General features: G+C 44.9%; 1 protein-coding gene across 1 annotated transcript in view; it reads left to right on the forward strand.

Annotated features, from left to right (window-relative positions):
- DAPK1 (death associated protein kinase 1) overlaps positions 1-22,612 on the forward strand; it is a 209,696-nt gene that overhangs the window by 138,448 nt on the left and 48,636 nt on the right. Inside the window, exons 4-17 of the mRNA XM_060155367.1 lie at positions 5,269-5,407; positions 7,127-7,256; positions 7,426-7,474; positions 7,561-7,587; positions 8,299-8,451; positions 8,813-8,858; positions 10,017-10,106; positions 11,697-11,789; positions 14,128-14,247; positions 14,705-14,803; positions 15,642-15,740; positions 17,552-17,650; positions 18,550-18,747; positions 20,076-20,273. Of these exons, the coding sequence (XP_060011350.1) occupies positions 5,269-5,407; positions 7,127-7,256; positions 7,426-7,474; positions 7,561-7,587; positions 8,299-8,451; positions 8,813-8,858; positions 10,017-10,106; positions 11,697-11,789; positions 14,128-14,247; positions 14,705-14,803; positions 15,642-15,740; positions 17,552-17,650; positions 18,550-18,747; positions 20,076-20,273 (1,540 nt within the window). The remainder of the gene's footprint in view (positions 1-5,268; positions 5,408-7,126; positions 7,257-7,425; positions 7,475-7,560; positions 7,588-8,298; positions 8,452-8,812; positions 8,859-10,016; positions 10,107-11,696; positions 11,790-14,127; positions 14,248-14,704; positions 14,804-15,641; positions 15,741-17,551; positions 17,651-18,549; positions 18,748-20,075; positions 20,274-22,612) is intronic.

Genomic DNA, 22,612 nt, shown 5'->3' on the forward strand with positions numbered 1-22,612 from the left:
AATTGGAATCCTATAATAATTTCTCTTACGTCACTCTGCAGGCCTACCTTATCTTTAAAGCTGTAATGTGTCCTAATGACATTCTGATAGAGCTAGCTTGTAGGGGAGGCCTTGGTGGTAATGAAAGGCATGGGGAGGAGAGGGAAACTTCGTATTTTCCAGAGCTCTTGATGAAAACAGCCAATGCTTATTAGCATGCATTCCACACAATTTCCATGATGATGCTATAATTTAAAACACTGACTGAAAGACCTAATAAAGGAGGTGAAACTAGCTTTCTAAATTTGCTGAACAAATTGCTCATCTCTCCCTCCATCCATCTTCCTTCTCTTGAGCAAAATGTAAAATTTGGAACAAAGAGTGAAGATACTAGGGTTTTGACTGATCTTTTTGTTAACAGTATTCTGCTGTACGGCAGCTGCATTGTAAGCATTCGAGTTCTGATTCTAAGCAGGTATGTGAAAGTTCCCATGAAAAAAAATCTTCCAGTCACTGTCTACCTTCTGAGTTTGGGGGACAAACAGGGGTAAATTAACAAAGGATACTTATCACGCTCCTCAACCTTTGCCGAAATCACTTAGTTTCAATTACTTTGATTAATCACTAAAGATTTTGTAAGCAGCTAAAACATCTGCCTTCCCATATTGGCGTGAAGGAGAATGAGAATGTAGATAAGACCTTCAGGGCATCAGGAAACCGGTGATGGTTCCAGGCCCAGTGAGATGGGGGGTGTCCTTACCCTCCTGATGTCCAGCTGAACGATTTGGCTCCCAGCACAAGCTCATCGCACAAGCGATGGTGTGGACCTCATCGTGAACAGCATGGGATTTGCACAGGGCCTGCGAGCAGGGTAGATGGAGAAAATCAGAGATGACGCCTGCCTCCTTCCCCTCAGTTGTGATCAGGCACTGCCACTTTGCAGTCTGGCCCCTCGCTCCAGGGGCTCCAGGGCTGTTCCCAGTTATCACTTCTCTTGTCAGGAAGCACTGTTGGAGTTAAGTTACTCGGGACAGGAAGACTGGACAGGACACGAGGTGGCCAGCCTGTAGAAAGGCAAACCTGATCTTTGACTGAACTGAGTAAACAGACCCAGTCAAGATGGTGAGTGTTCTGGTCAGCTATTGCTGCATAACAAACTACCCCCAAATTTAGTGGAGGGTAGGGTGGGTTCTCTGGGAAGCAGACTCTGAGCTGGAGAAGAGCATGCAGGATGTTCCTTAAGAACTACTCTTAGAATCAAGTCTTCCAAGGGAGAGGAAGCAGTAGGAGTGGGCAGAGAAAGTCATGCTGTCTTGCAGCTCAGTGACAGCCCCGGCTGGCCCGACAGAGTCCTGGAGCCAGAATGACTCTTGAGAGTTGCCCCACATTAGGCTGAGATGACCTGGCTTTTATATCAGGGGTTCACAAACTGGCATGTCTCACAAATCAGGTGGCCACCTCTCTTTGTAAATAAAGTTTTACTGGAACACAGTTCCACCTCTTCGTTTACGTATGATCTAAGGCTGCTTTCACGCTGCTTGGGTAGAGCTGAGTAGTTGTGACAGAAGCTGCGTGGCCCACGAAGCCTAAACTATTTAATATCTTGCCATTTCTAGAAGTGAGTCGACCTCAGCTTTATGCTTCCGCAGTAGCCATTGGCTGTGGGCTTCCAGGGAAAGGACAAGACCTTGGGCAGTGGGTCTGCAGCAGAGGTGAGCCCTGCTGGATGAGGGCTGAGGGCTGTGCTGCTTCCATGCCCAGCACTGGGGACAGCAGGTCCTTCCTCAAGGGGAGTGTGTGCAGTGCTCATGGTGTCCACCACAGCGGATTAAAATGACCGTTGCATTAGGTGGGTCAGGAACTCTGGAAGGGCTCAGATGGACAGTCTGACCTCCGTGGCCTCATCTGGGCTGGAGGGTTCACTGCCAAGATTCCCTCCTCACTCAGTGCTCCTTTGCCTCTTTCTCTCTCTCTCTCTTTTTTTTTTTTTTTTTTTTTTTTGGTGGTATGCGGGCCTCTCACTGTTGTGGCCTCTCCCGTTGCGGAGCACAGGCTCCGGACGTGCAGGCTCAGCAGCCATGGCTCACGGGCCCAGCCGCTCCGCGGCATGTGGGATCTTCCCGGACCGGGGCACGAACCCGTGTCCCCTGCATCTGCAGGCGGACGCTCAACCACTGCGCCACCAGGGAAGCCCTGCCTCTTTCTCTCTTTATGGGGCATCTCATCTTCTGGGGGTTCTCCATGCCACGGTATGGTTTCGGGATCATCACACTTCTTACAGGAGGGACTCAAGAGGCAGGATGTGGAAGCCCTGGGCCCATGAAAAAGCATACCGGAGGTGACACAGCATCACTCTGCTGCGTCTTATTGGTCAAAGCTATGATGGGGCCCATCCAGATTCAAGGGGGTGGAGCCTCAGATGCAAGGTCACAGCACAGAGCAGGGGCGGGAAGTGCTGTTGCACCGTCTTTGGAAAATCCACAGTGCCTCAGTGGGCCGGGTCTCGGAGCTGTTTGAGCACATCCTTCCCACCTCCACAGTCGCCATCATCACGAGGGTGGCTTGAAATGACCATGGTGGGAATATGACACCTCGGGGGTGGGCTTTGCCCCAGCCCAACCCCAGAGAGCCGGTCGTTAAGTATGGCCCAGCACACCATGGCTGCCGTGGTCGGGGCAGCGGGGGTTACGATTTGAAGCTAGGCAAGAAGAAAGACAGCAGTACTGATTGATTGCTGAGGCACTCAACATATCCTGGGACATCAGAACAACTCTAGGGAGTGTCTCTTATTTCACAAAAGAGGAATCCCAGGTGTGGCGAGATTGGGTAACTGGGCAGGATTCGAACCGGGCTCTCCTCACCCTCCGCCAGGTCTCAGGAAGATGAAATAGGCTTCTTGTCACGGGCCTGAGGGAAGCTCAGGTTGGGCGAGAGGGAGGAAAGCCAGCCATAGAAGGAAGGGGAGCAAAGGCCTGGCCGGGGCAGCCGTGAGGTTCCTGGGAAGGACTCATGCCTCCACATCGGGCCCAGCTGTGTGGACACTGGAAGATTCGCCCCAACTCCTAGCAACCAAACCCCAGCCCTTTCTTATTGTCAGGAAACTTATCAATGTTGTAAAGGCACAAGCAGGCTGTGTGAGCAAGGGGGAGTGGGGAAGCCACTGAAGAGGAGGCAAAGAGAGGAAAGGCCGACACCATATTTACAGGAGCACCTGTAATGCTCCCCTGACCGGAAGTACAGTGGTTAAGCCAGACCAATGGACTTGAAAGGGGGAGAGGGGAGAAGCAGGGCAGGAAGGGGACTTTCATGATGGAGCCCGCCCTTAGGCAGGTGGCATGGATTCTTCCTTTATAACAGTACCGGTTCCCCTTACTGGGCCTCAGCCTAAAGCTAGACCTGCCTGCCGCGGGCTTTACATATATTTATTAGCATTAGTCCTCAAAACCCTCAGAGGAATGGGTCCTATGATTCCCATTTGATAAGAAAACGAGGCTCAGCAAGAAGGAGTAACCTTCTGGCCGCAGAATCAAGGTTGGCGTTGGATGTGCCAGCTCTGGACCATCTCCCCACCGTGCGGCCGTGATGCCAGTTACCTAAGGAACGGCCGCGCGGGCCAGAGAGCAGAGGCGCAAACGGATGATAGAGCGTCTTTCTCAGCGTTAGTTGGTTCACAACTTCCCATTGCTTCCTTCTTTCTGTTCCCTAGAGTTGAAAGATTCCCTCTCCCTGTTTTGTTGGTTTTAAGAGGAATAAAGAAGACAAAATGTGCGACGCAAAGGGCTGCACGGAGTTGGGCAGGGAGCCAGTGCAGGGGCGCAAGGCGGGACGGTGCGTTGGTGGAGGGGCGTTGCTGCATCAGCTGCAGGCCTCTGCCCCCCAGGCAAGGCTCAGGCTCTGTGGCAGAAACGCTCTTGGGCCCCGGGAGGTGGAGGTGTCCCTTCGCCCTCCCCTCCGGATAAACATCCTGAATTTAAATATCAGAGGGAGGCCTTGCAGCGGGAGGATGCAATTAAGATTTCCGAAAACTGATCCTCAGTTTTTCGTGTGCTAAGAATCACCTGGGGTGCTTGTTTAAAATGCTGCCTTCCTGGTCCCCACTCTTAGAAACTCATGCAGCAGGTTGGACGTGAGGCCCAGGGTCCGCATATGGAAAACACCCCAAGCAATTCTGGTGCCAGGAGATCCTGAGCCAGGCTAAGAAAAACACCCACTTGGAGGGTGATGGTGCAGGATCTGAAACTCTTCTTTTACAAAAATAGCTTTTTTGTCATTATAATTTCATCTCAAGGACACCAGTTTTCTTATTCTGGATGTAGATGTGGTAGGTATGTTTATGGAGCTGTCTTGCTGAAAGAAAGATTATGCACATATGGTTATGTGCATAATTGCAGTTAATTATTATGTTGTGAACATATGGTTAAACTCGATAAAGATTAACTTATAAAAACTCTTATTAAAAGTTCCCTGTTATTTGCCATGAATCAGTACCATGGATTTTTTTAGGGGAGTGTGTTCATTCATCCACTTAATTAAAAGTTTTTTCATTCTTGCTGCGTGGCTGGCCCTGTGCAAGGATGGGGAGACTGCGCGCAGTGGGCCAGCAGCCGGGAGCTGACCGCTGCCCTCTAGGGCTTTACAGTCTGGCCAGGGAGACAGATTCATCAAATCCCCAACAACCACGGGCATTTCGATTTTGTGTATGTTTATTCTTATTTGTTAAGGTGTTTGTTAAGTTCATTACTAAATGTGATTTTTATAAACGTAGAAGTATTTACATATATACAAATACAAAGCATACAAACAAAAAATCCTTGTCAGGCCATATATTGTGATTTGTGTTTTAAAAAAAATTGGCTAATACAGAGATTTTGAATTTTCCAGGTGTCTCTCTTTGGGCTAGGAAGATATAGTCTATAAATTCTATACAAAGTTGGATTGTAGGTTTTTTTTAATCAGTGAGTTAAGACTTCCTCTCTAAACATGTTTAATTAAGATGTCTGAAGGATGCATTAATTTTTTTCCCCATCACATTTCTACTGTCTCCCCTATTTGTGAACCTAGCACATTAGGAAAGCAGTACCCAAGTGCTTTCAAGCACAAATGTACCTGAATGCAGAATTCTTATCCAACAGGGAGAAGCACAGAGAATTCTGATTCCTTGCTTAGCAGTTTCGGCATGTCCTCAATGCTATTTTCTTGCCAGACACTTGAGCGTGCAAATCATCTATGAGAGAACAAATCAATATGAGACAGAACTGTCATCAATAACGTCTGCCTCTTGATTTTCAGTGTTGCAGGTGGTGAACTCTTTGACTTCTTAGCTGAAAAGGAATCTCTGACTGAAGAGGAAGCAACTGAATTTCTCAAACAAATTCTTAATGGTGTTTACTACCTGCATTCCCTTCAGATTGCCCACTTTGATCTCAAGGTATGTTGCTTGGTGTGAATCAGATAAAAGCTTACACGTACCACAGCATTCGCTGTCTGCTAAGAAAAACTGAGGGCGTCCCAAAGAGATACACGTTTTTTTCCTAGAGGGGTTTAACCAATGAAATTATCAATATAAATCAGCAAGTGTATAATGCGTGCCTACTACAGGAATTCCTAACCAATGTGTGAGATAGAGGCTTAAGATTAATGATTACATTTGAGAATTCTTGGGGAGGAATCAAGGGGTCTTACCAGCCAGGTCTTTAAGAAAGGGGGCTGCTGTTGGTTATGGGGTATTTTCAACCTAGAGTACCCATTGGCTGCCCAGTTTCCCTCCCCTTCTGGCTACAAGGCATATAAGGTGGAAGGTGTCTTGATCTCTACTCTCCCTCTTGATGCAAAGCCTTCTGGGCTGACTCAGTCTCTGGCAATCAATCAAACCAAACTCTGAGACTGGCTAATTGTGGTCTTTGCTTGGCTGGAGGCAAGGCATTATCGGACATAAAAAGGCACATCATACTCCCATCCATCACAGAGGTGATGGTCTCTCTGAGAGGGGAAGATATACATATGAGCAACAGAAGTGGCAATGTAAGATTCAGGTACAATCCGAGGCAGCAAGAAGATTATCACAAAAAGTGTGTGGTTGATTGCCAAGTGAGTGATTCAGACCATTGGAGCTAGGATAGATGTAAGAGAAGGGAAGATTTTCTCCATACTTATTGTAGCAGAGCCGTCAAGACCCCATCTGGATCCCCCAACACTCACTAACACACACGCCAAAGACTGCTGCTGGGAGCTGGAAATGCCAAAGAGTAAATGCCTACTGAAGCAGCTCTTAGCAGTGGAGCTGGGGAGAAGGTGGATAAATACCCCAACTCCCTCGTGCTTCAGTTGAAAAATTCTGAGTGCTGCCCATTCTCCCCAAGTCCTCCAAAGGGATTGTGCTCCAGTCACCCCCACCTTGATAAGACACTTTGTATCAGCTTCCTTCCTTCTGTTTCCTGTCTCCCCATTCCTCTACCAAGTATTCCCTGGAGTCCCCTCCTACATCAGCTGCTTGCATCCAAATCCATGTCACAGGTCTGCTCCTGGGAGAATCTAAACCAAGACATTTATTTTTCCTAGTGTTCTCTTGCAACTACTCTTTCATCCCTACGTTTTGGTTGTTTTTTCAGGGAAGAGGAAGAACTACCTGCCATCTTGTCCTCAGCATAACATATGACAGGGTTTTTTAAATTGTGGAAAAATAAACATAATATAAAATTTACCATTTTAACCATTTCAAAGTATGCAGTTAAGTGACATTAAGTATATTCACATTGTTGTACAACCGTCACAGCCATCTATTTCTGGAAATTATTGATCTTCCCAAACTGAAACTATGTACCCATTAAACACTAACTCCCCAACCCTCCTACCCCCAGCTGCTAGCATCCACTATTCTACTTTCTGTCACTATGATTTTGCGTATTCTAGGTATTTCATGTAAGTGGAATCACGCACTATTTCTCCTTTTGTGACTGACTTATTTCAGTTCACATAGTGTCTTCAGGATTCATCCATATTGTAGCACATGTCAGAATTTCCTTTCTTTCTCAGGCTGAATGGTATTCCATTGTATGGATAGACCACGTTTTGTTTATCCATTCATCTGATGGGCATCATGTTATTTCCACCTATGAACATTGCTGTACTATTTTTCTTTTTTTTAAAGCCTGAAAACATAATGCTTTTGGATAGAAATGTTCCCAAACCTCGGATCAAGATCATCGACTTTGGGTTGGCCCATAAAATTGACTTTGGAAATGAATTCAAGAACATATTTGGGACACCAGAGTTTGTTGGTAAGTTTTCTTATTCCTGTGGTCATTCATTTCTCATAAACATTATGCTGGCAAAATTCACCCTGCTGCAGCATCATTTCCCTGGTACATGTTTCTGGTTTATACATGAAGATTAGAATCTGTTGGTTCACTTTCTTCCCTAACTAAATGTGCGTTCATTTCCTCTTAGCTCCTGAGATAGTCAACTATGAACCTCTTGGTCTTGAGGCAGACATGTGGTAAGGAGCATGTTCTTGATGTTGTCACCTTTCTGATTTATTTTACTATTCTTCTGATGTTGTTTTTCTTTTTATTTTGTGTCTAGGAGTATTGGGGTAATAACCTATATTCTGTAAGTACCCAAATCCACAGCTCATGTTCTTTTCCTTTTTCTTTGAGACCGTATGTTTTACTGACCATTCTATGTGTCGTGTTGATCAGTTCAGCTTATGTATGCCTTTTTTTTTTTTTTTTTTTTGCGGTACGCGGGCCTCTCACTGTTGTGCCTCTCCTGTTGCGGAGCACAGGCTCCGGACACGCAGGCTCAGCGGCCACGGGTCAGGGGTCCAGCCGCTCCACGGCATGTGGGATCTTCCCGGACCGGGGCACGAACCCGTGTCCCCTGCATCGGCAGGCGGACTCTCAACCACTGCGCCACCAGGGAAGCCCTATGCTTTTTAAACATATTCATTTTACACCTCCACAACATGTTTAGTTTATACTAATGAAACATTTTCTCCTAATTTGAAATGAATCATCAGAAACTGCAGCATAATCACTGAAAGAAAGCATGGCTGTCTATTACTGCTGAGAAAATAGGAAAAGCTTTCTTTTTCTTTTTTTTAAGCTACTAAATGCTGTTCTAAATTAACTGTCCTTTGCATTAAGCTGAAGCTTTTGTGCATGACAATTAAATGCCCTATAAAATGTAACTGAATTCTAAAGTGACCACTCAAGCACCAGATTATAATGTTATTCCTCGCTCCCTTTATCAGATATTGTAGGAACAGAATGACAACACACGAGGGACTTACTCATGTTCTGTGCCCTGTTTTATTAACAGCCTAAGTGGGGCATCCCCATTTCTTGGAGACACTAAACAAGAAACGTTAGCGAACGTATCTGCTGTCAACTACGAATTTGAGGAAGAATACTTCAGTAATACCAGTGCCCTAGCCAAAGATTTCATAAGAAGACTCCTCGTCAAGGATCCAAAGTGAGTGTCCATTATACCTGAAAGGTGCCCAGCTGTGGCCTCAGCTAGACGAGAGCACCTGTCCTGTGCACATGGCCACGTTTATGCGACCCTGGTTGTTTCCTCCTGGCAAAGAGAAGCATGCTGTGTGAAACGCTTCAGAAAATGCAGGCAGGGCCCTTTGTACCTGCTCAGTCAGCCCCTGCGGGCACAGTGAAATAATCACACAAAGTCTGATGTTGTTTTCGGCTCCGTGAAGCAGGCCCCGAACTGCATTTTCCAGAGCATCTCCTTGGTAGGCCCAGCCGGCATGGAAACAACCTTAGTGTTTGCTTCTATGGTCACCGCATTTTTTTTCTTTCCCCTCCCCCCCCCCACAAAGGAAGAGAATGACAATTCAAGATAGTTTGCAGCATCCCTGGATCAAGGTAAGTTGCATATTGCGATTGGTTTGGGGATTATAGGGCAACCTGGAATTCGTTTGTCCTAGGGTATCACTAGGCACTGTGGGTTCTAACCACGGTCACGTCTGGAGTATTGTGTTTGCTGTTGGTGCTATACTTTAAGACAGCTGACAGCTGAGAGAATCCTCATGATGACGGAGGTAGAAAGGAGTGAGCTACCACAGTGCAGGACTGTGATGAGGAACTGAAGGGCAGGTCCACTCAACAATGTCGAGTTTGATTGTGGGATATTAGCCCAAACAATATTTTTGAAAATTCTTGAATTAACTTCCAGCATTTAAGTATCATATCAAATCTGGATTTCCAGCTTCTCTTGAAAAATCTGAAGATCTATCAGCACTGAGCCCTCATTCTGCAAGGCTGCCAGAAACTCTGCCCAGTTGCCTTTGTACCAGGCCAGCAGCCACCCCCGATGTATATACACCTTTACACTGTTTGCCTGGCGCCTGTCAGCATTTGGGTTAAAGAACTGAAGTTGCTTCAGCTAGACCAGAAAGGACTAAGGGTGGGGAAGCATGGCAATTACAGAATAAAATCATGGAACCAATAAGTGGATTGTGGTGCAGTAACTTGCGTTGCAGAAGTAGGTTTGGGGCAGCTGGAGACCTCTGTCTGTGGCAGCTCCCAGCAGTTGCCTGGGCTTCCCTAGAAGGCAACGGTGTCTCCTTCCTTCAGAGGTAGAGTTGCATGGCCTCCTGAAAAAATGCAGTAGGAGGGATTTTAATGCTGTAAGATAGACCGAATTTGCTAACATCTGAGGTCCCAACCAGCTCTAAATGACTTGATGATGTTAAGTTCACGTGCCTCTCAATATGGCCTCACCGTGAATCATGCCATTCCCAGATTCTCTTATGGAAAGTTGTAATTCAGCTTGTCCAAGCTCAACTTTTCAACTTTCCCTCAAGATCCAGTCTTCATGGATTTGCTCAAACCCTTAGCCACAAGAGTTTAGCCTCTGGAGACTAAGTTCCTGGATCAGGCCTATCATCCCAACTCGTTTTGTTACTTTAGCAAGGTGAATATGTAAGCGTCCCAAATAGTGAGAGGATTTCAAAAGTTGTCATGTAACGCATTTCTATAATTTGAGAGCTCTAAATTGTCTTTCTTGGATTTTCATTTTAGCCTAAAGATACCCAACAAGCACTTAGTAGAAAAGCATCGGCAGTAAACATGGAGAAATTCAAGAAGTTCGCAGCCCGGAAAAAATGGAAAGTAAGATTGTTTGATTTGAAGGGATGAACTAATTCTGTGTCCCCTGTGGCTCTCCCTCTGTTCAGGGCTCACTTCTTCTGATACTGGCAGTGCAGAACTGCATCCTTTTTAAAAATTCACTCTGTAGTCATCTGCACTGTTGCCCTATTTTCAAAGACAATCAAAAATACTATTTCAGTCCTATTAACTCATCTTTTCACATGTAATTTTGCATTTTTTCAAATTAAAACCATTCCCAAGGCAAATTTTTAAATCAGTGCAATAAAATTATAGTGCAGTCTTCTTCTAAAGGCAACAAGCCACATTTTAAATAGATTTGTTTCTTGTGGTAGGCACCATAGCATTATGATTATACCAGAACTTGTGTAAATGGTTCTCTAAATCCAGCCTGGGTCTGTGAGTGGTTGGGATGGGGGTGGGGTGTGACCATGAGCGTCTGCGATGTGATCCCTTCTCAGTGCGGATGGTTTCTGCAGGGGCTGAGTAGGATGTGGCTCTAAAGGACATTCCAGCCAAACTTGAACGAATGAAAATTCAGGGTTAAGAAGGGGACAGGATGGCTTCCTGTGCACAGGGTCATGTCAAGCCCAGAGGAAGCAGGTACTTGCCATGTCTCCTCATCACTGGGCCAGAAGTGTACCTCATTGTACTCATCAGGTTGGGGATGGCTTGATAGAGATGAGGAGGACCACAGCCATGGGTTACTCAAGACTTGACTCTTAGTCTCAAAGAAGCCTTGAAAATAAGGCTTAAAATGTAGAGTGAACCACCATAAGTTTCTCTTTCTCTCCCTCTCTTTCATTCATGTACAGACACGCACACACACACACATTCTTTACCTGTTGCTTCTGCCTTTGAGAGTAAGTGCAGAGGTGTTTGTCCTATAGGCTAAAGAGTCCCCAACCTGCTCATTTCCAACAACTGGATGAGTTTTGAGAGTCACACTGTCTGCCATTACCAACTTGCCTGGGCACCGAGGACACAGGGCAAGACCCTTGCATACCATGCTTCTCTGAGGGGAGACGTGCAAGGGCTTTGTTAGGGTAAGATCCCATTCCTCAAAGAGTAGAGAGTGAATATGGAGAGAGAAGGGATGCATCCAGTTCTGCAGCTTAATAACGAAATGCAGGAGAATCTCTCTCTATTGTTGTCTTGATTTCTAAGACCTTTAGAAATTTCTTTAAGCAAATATGATCCGGGCTTCCCTGGTGGCGCAGTGGTTGAGAGTCCGCCTGCCGATGCAGGGGATACGGGTTCGTGCCCCGGTCCGGGAAGATCCCACATGCCGCGGAGCGGCTGGGCCCGTGGGCCATGGCCGCTGAGCCTGCGCGTCTGGAGCCTGTGCTCCGCAACGGGAGAGGCCACAACAGTGAGAGGCCCGCGTACCATAAAAAATAAAAAAAAATATGATCCAACCTGCTTGTGGGATCGCCCACCCCTGAAGAATAATACACGCTGTCAGCCTTGAATGCTATCTCAAAGGCTTTGTCATTTGCACTAATTTGAGTATTGTTATGTAAGCTCTCTCTCCTCCTCTCCCCCTGCATTTTTTTCACTCTCTCTCTCTCTCTCTCTCTTTTTTTTTTAAAGCAATCTGTTCGCTTGATATCACTGTGCCAAAGATTATCCAGGTCATTCTTGTCCAGAAGTAACATGAGTGTTGCCAGAAGCGATGATACTCTGGTAAGCAAACCTTTTCCCCAGATAGGTTTGTTCTTAGCACTGTGTATTTACCGTGTTTAGGTTGTTTAATTTGTTCAGCAACCCAGAAAACCTGAAGTCTTGGAAACATCAGGCCTGTTCTTCCTCCTCTTGAGTGGGGGAGTTGGGGTGGCTGATTGGATCTACTCTGTTACTGTTTCGTCCTTTTTCCTCTTTGTTTTGATTGGCTATACCTACTCCCTCTAACACTACCACCTTCCCACCCTCCTCTTACCCCCAACACAGTTTGATAAAAGAGAGGCTTGCCAGTAGAAGAGGAAAGATCGTATTCTAATTTTCATGAACTAAAACGAGAGCCCTCTGTTTCCACCAACCTTGGAGAATCTTAGACTGTACTAGTACAAAAGGGGCAGACAACCCTCCTTCTGAACACATACACACACACACACACACACACACACACACACACACACACACACACACACACACACACACACACACACACACACACCAGAAAATCAGGAGAAATGCAGTGCAGTTTGCTGATATAGTTCGTGGTAGACCAGAAGGCTAAACCCACTCACTTTGTTGATGTTGTATTGACTTCTAAAGGCCCTTGAGAACAACTCCACGACTTTTTTCCCTTAATCCAAACTGAAACCTAATCACAGATTAACTCTTCAGATATGACTGGACACATCAGAATTCAACGAGACTTTCCCCAACAGTCAGACAACGGGGCTTTGTGAACCCTGGAGGTAAAGGGGACTCCAGAAAAGGCAGAAAGGGTGGTTCTGTGGGAACCAGCCTGCTCCTGTAACTGAATAGTCAGTGTTTCCTGAGTGGAATCCGGGAACTCCAAGGGCAGGATCACACATCAGCAGACACCAGCTCTTTTTTTACTCCCTGAAGCCAGTAGTTTTACTCAAGTTCCAGATCTAACCTTATAGCCTGAAAAGAGATAGGAAATTTTAAAAAGAAATAAAGAAGTAGGAGAGAAGCAAGTTAGGAGGAGAAGGGAGAGAAAGAGGAGGAAAGCTGGGCTGGGGAATTGTTTGAGGGTGGCCGCGGAACCAGGACAAGATATAAACTATTAATCTAAGTAAGGTGATGAGAACAATGAAATCTTACAAATTAAAATTGCCCTGAATAATCAGTTGGGAGACAGTTTGTTGCAATGAAGAGTTTAGGGTAAGAGAGGGACAGAGCTTGTGTAGAAGCTCCAGGTGGGAAGACCCCCCTCCCCAGCCCTCAGGGTCTCTCTCTCATCATCTCAGTGTCCTGCTGATCGTGAGGCTGTGTTACAACAACGTGCTTATTCCTCCCATTCTCCCATTTCTTGTCACTCTCACTTTCAGTCAAATGTCTCTTAGTCTTCAACTCGGATTGTGATAGAAAAGCAAAACCAGTGGTGTTCTTAAACATGTACTCTGTGCAGATATTATTATGTCTCTCATGAAGCTTGTTTGGATTCAGATTTATAGAGAAGAGAAAGCAGAGTTCAGAGAAACGCCTTCTCCATTCCACCCCCCATAGGCAGAGGTTCAGCCTCTGTAGGTACGCTTTTCCAGATTTGAAATTTTAGTAGCAGTACCTCTGTAAGTCCAAAACTTTTGTTTGGGACTTTTCTAGCTTATTTTTTTGTTTGTTTTAATTTACCATATTGTGCAAATTTCTTATTATTTATATTTAAGAAAGTACTTTAACAAAGTAGCAAAAATTTAACAAACTTACTGTTCCACAGTATCTAGTTATTTTCTCTTTGTAAATGAAATGCCTCCATTTTCCCATTTCTGGCCTTTATTTTTACATTTCTCCCCTTTTCATACCTTTTTTTAAAAATAATTGTGACCAGCTTTCAGAGAATTTTGCTATGTTATAGAATACCTAGAGAATGAAGAATTTCTAGTGCTCAAAAAATGACAATCTGTAATTGCAAAAATTACAAAGTAAGACTTTCTTATTCAAAGATATCATTTCCTTGGTTCTATGGTTTTTAGAATCTGAGTTACACCTGAAATTTTCTACAGTGGTTTCTGGGACTATATGTTTTTAAAGATTCCTAAGGTAAACACAAAGTGTAGTTTGTCATCAATCGTTGTTCTAAATCTGAATCTTAAGAGATGTTTGCTCTCTGGGTAATAATGCAGGCAGCATAAAGACACTGATAAATAGTAGGTGAAGGGGCAAAAAATGACCTCCTGCTTCCCTTCATGACCAGGTGGATTTTGGGATTAAATGGCTTACTTTCCCCTGAACACTCCTTTTAATAAATGAGCATTGGTTTCTCTGATGTTGGTAAAAGGAGCAGCATGACCAACAGTCTAACACTTTTTCCCTCTTCCATGTCTCTCTCAAGGATGAGGAAGACTCCTTCGTGATGAAAGCTATCATCCACGCCATCAACGATGACAACGTCCCAGGCCTGCAGCACCTCCTGGGCTCCTTGTCCAACTATGACGTTAACCAACCCAACAAGGTCTGATGCTGTCCTGCCAGGGGTAGTGGGGGTCGGGGGGTCATGGTGATTGGGCACCTCCAAGTCCAAGGTGGAAAGACCCCATCTGCTCTTCATTCTCCCTTACTGTTGTAAGCTCCATACTGTGGGGAAAATCACTTCTGCTTAGAAAGTGAGCTGAGTTAGGAATAAGGTCTTTTTGCATTGAGGGCCTTTCTACAGGCACCTAGCACTCGCCTCTAACCATGAAAATTTAAATGTGCTCATCGTGCAAATGAAAATGTCACTTTGGATTGTGAATCCAAAAGAGGAAGATGTTGTGTCCTTCTGACTGTCTTCCGTTCCTGTCACGCAGGACAGGAATGTGTCCTGTGTCTGTGGAGACACAGGAAGGTATCTGGGGCAGCAGGGCTAGTTTGGGCTTTTCCTTTCCTACCAAACCTGAAAAATAGGTATTTTTTTTTCTTGCCTTTTCCAGCATGGGACACCACCGTTACTTATTGCTGCTGGCTGTGGGAATATTCAAATACTACAGTTGCTCATTAAAAGAGGCTCAAGAATCGATGTCCAGGATAAGGTCATAATTCTGTTTTATTGCAAAGGAATTAATTTTTTAAGTATTTCCAAATGTCTCTAATCGAAAGGTAATAGAGAAAAATAACACATATGCCCTACTTCGTTTCTCAGTTTCCTATAAAGGAAGATGAACTACTTGAATAGCCTGTTCCTGTCTAACATGTTACAGAGAAAAAGGCAAACATTCATCTTCCTCGTGGCTCAGTTGCCCTGCATCAGCCTTTCTTTGTGTCCTGCCCCAGATTGACTCCTTACTGATCATATTTACTCAGCGGTGTTATTTGATGTCACATTGAAAATGTTTTAATTATCCAAGTAATCTCATCAGAAATGTATTTGCCCGCACATTAATTAGGGCAACAGAGTAAGGAGGATATGCTTTGAAGTGTAGACCACATTGGAAGTGTAGACACAAGTGATGATTAGCTAAGCGTCATTACAACGGGTCTGTCATCAGCTTCCATAGACTTTCAACTGAGCTGTAAAGGGACTAGATCTGGCCCTTGACAATATAGGGAATTCTAACCAGAAGTTGAAATGAAGGTTTTAGGAAAAGAAAAACAACTTTTTATTTCGAAATAATTCTAGATTTACCAAAAAAAAATCTGCAGAGATAGTATAGAGAGCTCCCTTATCCCTTTCACCCAGCTTCCTGGAATGTTAACGTCTTACATAACCTTGGTCCCTTTGTCAAACTGAAAAGCGAAATGGGGTTTTATTCCTCTTGGGAGTTGCTCCTTTGGAGGTTGTCATCACATAGGAAGGGAAATATAGCAACTGAGTGATGTTTGCATTCAGATCCAGTCTGGGAATGTGACTCTGCCTTGGTTTTTGTACAGGGTGGATCCAATGCCATCTACTGGGCCTCTCGGCATGGCCACGTAGATACCTTGAAATTTCTCAATGAGAACAAATGCCCTTTGGATGTTAAAGACAAGGTAAGGCCACTTCTCTTCTTAAGGAAAGTAATAAAAGGCATGCCTTCTGCATCATGACCCAAAGAACAAGGATTCAGGGCCAAAATCTTCCTACAGAGAATTTAAGTAGAAGTTTCTTTTTGCTGGTGGCTTAGTCTAATATTAAAATCAGGGGGATTCCCTGGTGGCGCAGTGGTTGAGAGTCCGCCTGCCGATGCAGGGGACGCGGGTTCATGCCCCAGTCCGGGAGGATCCCGCATGCCGCGGAGCGGCTGGGCCCGTGAGCCATGGCCGCTGAGCCTGTGCGTCCAGAGCCTGTGCTCCGCAACGGGAGAGGCCACAACAGTGAGAGTCCCGCGTACCGCAAAAAAAAAAATTTTTTTTAATATAAATAAATAAAATCTGATTTTACTTGAAATCTGCCAAGGGTTTTCCATGTTATATAAGCAGTGAACTATCTTCCCCATAACATGAAAACTCAGTTCAGCCAGAAAGACAACCAGAAAGTGACCTGAGTCCTGGTCCTCTTCTTGACCCGCCATGTGCACATCTCTACCATTCTCTTCCTCTTTGATGTGACTGACTGACGGTGCTGACCTTACGATCACTGGCACTAGAAGGGTTAATGAGACAATGCAAGTAAAGTAAGGCTTTCGGGGTAAAGATGTTATGAAAATGATTGGTTTAGGAAGATACCTTACTTTCACGTACCCATGTTTCATTCAGTCCACACAGCGGCCCTGTGAATTCATTGCAGGGCTGGGACCTGAACTTAAGATTCCTATTTTCTCATCTGTTATGTATTCCATTATGCAACCCCTCTCTGATTCTACTACCAGTAGACTGAGTTGTCATGTTCAGTCAGGGCTGCCACATACAGTTGTATGTATTGTGCACTGCACCATATCTAAGGGAGGACATTTACACTAAAGACATACATTTATTTTTTTTCATTATTATTTTTTAAATATTTATCTATTTATTTTTGGCTGCATCGGGTCTTTGTTGCAGCACTTGAGATCTTTCGTTGTAGTGCACGGGCTCTTCGTTGTGGCCCGTGGGTTCTGGAGCACGTGGGCTCTGTAGTTGTGGCTCGCATACTCGGTAGTTGCGGCGTGCAGGCTTAGTTGCCCCATGGCATGTGGGACCTTAGTTTCCTGACCAGGGATCAAACCTGCATCCCCTGCATTGGAAGGCAGATTCTTAATCATTGGACCACCAGGGAAGTCCCGACATACATTTATTATAACAGTTTTCTGCCGGGTGGCAACAAGTATCTCATTCTGTTATGTTTTTAGATCAGTTTATTCTGACAGTTTCATGGCAGATATAAAAAAAAATCTTAAAGGAAGTTGCATCTATGACTAATTCATAGAATGTTATTGTATGGGCTAATGGTAATGTTTTTTAAAATCTCTGAGAATGTAAGAAATGACATTCTAAACATAGACAAAATGAAATCAGAAACTTGGTATTAAATAAAACCCTGTGTTTAAAGAACTTAATATTAAAAAAGGAATTTTGTGTTTTGAAAAAAAATCACATAGCTGGAAGCGTCAGTATATAATGAGAATTGAGACCAGCTATCACAAAAAAGGGAACGCACTCTTACTTAGGGAGGGAGGGTTATCACACACAGGATAAGCCAGGTGTGTGGATTTAACGCTAGCTACATAGTGGGTGCCCCACCCCAGGGTCCTTGGCCCAGTCACCAAAGGGGCATCTGGCCTGAGAGGGGCAGGTACCACCTCAGGGGAGGAGGTGGAGCCAGGCATGGGTGGGAGTGGGACGGCTCCCAGGGGGCTCTGAATCTTTGGCTGTGTCTTTTGCAGTCTGGAGAGACAGCCCTTCATGTGGCAGCTCGCTATGGCCATGCCGACGTGGTTCAGTTACTGTGCAGCTTTGGCTCAAATCCCAACTTCCAGGACAAGGTGGGTCATGGTACCTGATGTCCTCACTTCTTTCTGCTTTTTGCACGGGTATACAGGCAGCCAGGTGATGTGTCTGGGTCTTACGGAGTTCTATCCAAGTTAGGTTTTCTGCTTAGATTACAGAGGGCAGGGACTCGAACAAAAGCACTAACATTCATTCATCCGTTCATTAATCCTCTGGACAACCCTGTAATTCTCATTTTACAGATGAGGAAACTGAGGCAGAGAGAGGTTCAAGAACTTGCCCAAGGTAACACAGCTCAACGGTGGTGGAGCCGGTGCTCAAGCCCACCCGGTCTGGTTCCAGAGTCTGTGTTCGTAACCACTACAGTACAGCCGCCTCTCATAGACAGATACACGTGTCTAATGATGTCGATCATGCATATGTAGACCTCACGACCAACCATTTTTGTTAAAGCTTGGTTGTCTTGGCCCCTTCTTTGCCAGAGCAGTAATCAATTTATGTGACTCATCTTTATGCTATATACATGACAGGAATCTTGGGGCATCAAGATTATTCGAAGAGTTCCTGCTCAGAGAAGTGCTGTCCCATGGTTAGTAGTCTCCAATGAAGTAAAGGACAGACAGCACTTTTACGAGACAGATGATATAAATCCACCCACGCAGAGGCTCTATTGTTCAGAAGAGCTGAGCCATGGTTCCAGTGGGCTCCGCAAAGTCAGTTGTCAGTAAAATGCTGAGAAAGCTGAATTCGAATTAAGGAAAGCCGTCAGACCCATGCCCGTTATTTCACATTAATGTTTTGCTACAATAGCTACGAGCCCTTTCAATCCGCTGCCTTGACTTTGCTGCCAGGTTTGGCCAGGACTCTCACCATGCCTGTACTTTCTTTCATAGTCTTGCATTCTCCTCCTCTATGTACTTGTCTCCTTGGCCAGGAAGAAGAAACACCCCTGCACTGTGCTGCCTGGCACGGCTATTACTCTGTGGCCAAAGTCCTTTGCGAAGCCGGCTGCAATGTGAACATTAAGAATCGAGAAGGAGAGACCCCCCTCCTGACAGCCTCCGCCAGGGGCTACCACGACATTGTGGAGTGTCTGGCTGAGCACGGAGCCGACCTTAATGCATCCGACAAGGTGCTTAGCGGGTCAATATATCCCACTTGCTGAAAAGTGATCTGGGGGGCTGGAGGGACCACAAGACTTCTCAGTGACTTTACCTAAAATAACAAACTTGAGTGCAACAAGTTATATCATCCTTTCTCCTCTCCAAAGATTCTGTGATTCTAGATTCTGTTTAATAATTAATATTCATTTGTGGGGTGTAACAAAATTTATGAATTGGTCAGATGACTCGGGTCTCTATTTTTAGCCTTTTTAGCTTTGCAGCAGGTACAGTGATGATCACAGAGCCCAAGACAAATCCTCATTTAGGACTGAAATTGGCAACACACTATTAATTTGTAGATAGACAAAGAAATAGGTGGTTTATTTACTTCCATCACCTGCTATTTTGTAGAAAAACAATAAACTATTCTTATTTGTTTGGCAATCTCAATTCCAGGCCAGGTTTTCCTTTTTTAATTAAGCACATTCAGCGTAATCTGTTCTTATAGTGAACTCGTACTTACAATGAGGCTGTGATGTTGCTATTAGATCAGGCACACTGTGGTTAATTTAGGAACTGCCACTTGTGGAGTATTTTCTGGGTACAGAGAAGTAGCTCTCAAGTGGGGTGACCTTGCCCCCAGGAGACATTGGTAGTGGCTGGAGACATATTTTGGTCGTCACAGCCCGGGTGGGGCATCTAGAAGATAAAGACCAGGGGTGCTGCTGAACAGCCTACAATTCCCAGGACAGGTCCCAGATGTCAGTAGTGCTGACACCGAGCAACCCTAGAACAAGTACGTTACAGAGATGTTTCCACACTCCCTCTACCCAGCTCCTACAACTCAACACGCTTCTTCACCGGGGGTTCTAGAGCAGGTGAATTCCCGGACTGATGCTCATATCCATGACAGCAAGTCGCCTTGCTCTCTCAGTTTCTCCTGGTGTCAAATAAAATAATAAACTTTCTCCTTAGGAAGTTAGTAAACATGGCTGAGCAAATGTTTTGAAAAGTGTTTTTCAAATACTTGATAAAAGAGGCCATTGGAGTACCAAACATAACTGAAGTCCTATAAATTCAGACACAAAAAGGAGTGTGGAGTCTTCCTACCCGAATGTACTGGCCAAGCCTAGGTTAATTAAGCTGACGTTCAGCTTGGTCTGTGATTATTCAGAGTGAGATGTATGGGGCCTCACCCCGACCCTACCAGAAGTAAAGTTCACGGTTTTAATCCTCCTTCAGGCTTTGCAGTAATGGTCCCATTGCCAGTTAAACCTGGCCCAGTGCAGCTGGAAAGGGAAGCGTCCAGGCCCACGTGCCCAAGCGAAAGCGCTCACGGCCCTGGTGTTTGTTGCAGGACGGACACATAGCTCTGCATCTTGCTGTGAGACGATGTCAGATGGAGGTCATCCAGGCTCTCATCAGTCAGGGATCTTCCGTCGATTTCCAAGACAGGCATGGCAACACCCCCCTCCATGTGGCCTGCAAAGATGGCAACGTGCCGATTGTGGTGGCCCTCTGTGAAGCCAACTGCAATTTGGATCTCTCCAACAAGGTAAAGCTGGAAGGAAGATCCCTGCAGGGTCCGTCTGTGTCTGTCTGTCTACGTGTTTCCGGGTTTGGGCAAGTTTCTCTCTGCATCTTTTCATTGTTCGAAGTCAGTATTGCTTATATGAACCTGTTCCTTTTTATAGGACTCTCCACTTTAAGTATATTTTACATCTGACTTTTGAATAATTTCCTAGAGTAACAGCAAATTACATTAATAAGTACTTCCTGCTAAGCCCGGCTTACCATTTATGGGCATCGAGAAAGAGAGAGAGAGTGTGTGTGCGTGTGTGTGTGCCTGCGTGCGCACGCATGTGCGTCCCCTCCTGTAATCAGAGAACATGGTACAAATTGGGGCATCTTCCTGGAGCTCTAAGTCTTCAGGAAAACACCTAATGAGTTCTGATGGGATTGAAATTCCTGGGGCCAGATTTCTCCAGTTTCCCCCACTGAGAGTTTTATGATCAAAAGTTCATAACATCTTTTTTGTGCTTAATAAGTTTGGTAAGACCAAGGGGATACTATCATTTGGTGAATGATAAAGAAATAAAAATCCCCATTTGCTGACTCCTAGAAATTAACTAACACCTTCTCTTTTCCCTGAATACCATCTAGATTTTCATTACCAAATATGATAGAACAGTTGGATATTCATGTGGTTTCAGCCCTGCAACTGTATGAAAGGCAAGCACTATTCTGTTACGATTATGTTAAAAACAAAGTCCAGGTAGAATTAATTTTTTAATTGCAGGAAATGTTTGTTTATAAATGGTAGACATGATACCAGCAGAATTTTATTATGATTTGTTTGAGGTAAAAAGAATTAATATCTGAAACAACTGGAAAATGATGCTTCTATCAAAAAAAATAGTCCTCTTGCGTATTACGTGATTAATTCTAATGGGAATTGAAATTGGTAATCTTCATATTCTGGAAATATGAAAAGACAATACACTAGGTCTTAACCATTAGCTGCTGGTTGCTTTCTCAGTTTATCCTATTCTAACCTTGCCAAGTCAGTTATATAAGTGGCTTAAGGAGGAAACTAAATGCAATATTAAGCAGCATCAAGACCTAGGCTTTCCTTCCAGGAGTCTTTAAATGAATAAAAAGCAGCTTTAGGAACCTCGTGGCACTCATTTGAATACCTTTGACTTGGCCATTGTACACCACGACTTTGTGGGTCTCACGCCTTCTTCAGAAGGGTTGGTGTCAGCTTGTTTTCCTGTTCATTTTTTCGCTGTTTATTTTAGGAAAGATGATGGGGACTGTAGGGGAGCTTAAAAGATGCACAGAAAAGTAAGAGAAAGGCATTATTTCTCCAGAAAGCACATCTGGCTTTACATGGTCTCACCCCGGTAGCCGGTTGTCAGCGTGGAGGTGGCACAGTGACGGCCCATGTCCCACAGGCAGACTGTCACTCCTTTCCCATGCTGTGTCCTGCCTTTTCCTTACCTGGACTCAATTCCCCCGGAGATGAAAATGTTCATTCAGATCCTACCCCTGTCAGCAGTATGTGACAGGAACTTGTCACTATTTTTGACGCTCATTGCAATGAAACAGACATGTCTTTTTCTGCATTCTTCTCATGTGAAAATCCGGAGAGTGGCTATTTACTCGGCCACATCGGGAAAGGCAGGAGAGGAGAGGAACTAGATGATGCAGGGTGCACGGCCCTTAACCCTTTGTTCCTTTCTGGATTGGCTCTTCTTATCGGCGAAAGTAGAAAAAGCATGTCGATACACACGTGTGTGTGCACGCACACACACACAGATGCGCACACACATCCAGGAGCCTGCAAGAGAATTCCGTGCCTGCCAAGCATTGATGAATGCCCTTCTGTGACAACACTGTGCCAGGCGCGGGTGGGGAGCAGGGCTAGGCAGGGTATGGACGGCAGGGAATGGTTCTTGCCCTCAGGCTGCTTTTGGACAGACACACAGACATTTCAATATAACAGCATCTCATATTGCAGTCACTGCTGTGATAGAGGCACAGGTGCTCCAGAAACATGGACATCTGGACATTAAAGAAACCGGGAAAAGCTTTTCAGAGGTGATCATTTTAAATGAGTAGGACTTGGACAGATGAAGAAGAGGGGAAAGCATATTTCAAGAAGAGGAGGGAGGCAGTTAGAAACGGCACTGAATCCAGATGGTGAAAGACCTTGAGTGTAATGCTAAGGAGTTTGGGTTTTGTTCTGTCAATCATTGGGGGCCATCAAAAGTGTAAACTCTCCTAGTCCCTTTTATTCATCACACGTCTCTTCGTTGACCTTCTTCCCTTCTCTAAAACTATGCATCCTGTAACCAAGACTATCTTCCTTACACAGAAATCCAAACTCTT

Source organism: Lagenorhynchus albirostris, chromosome 7, assembly GCF_949774975.1.
Source record: "Lagenorhynchus albirostris chromosome 7, mLagAlb1.1, whole genome shotgun sequence".
Lineage (NCBI taxonomy): Eukaryota > Metazoa > Chordata > Mammalia > Artiodactyla > Delphinidae > Lagenorhynchus > Lagenorhynchus albirostris.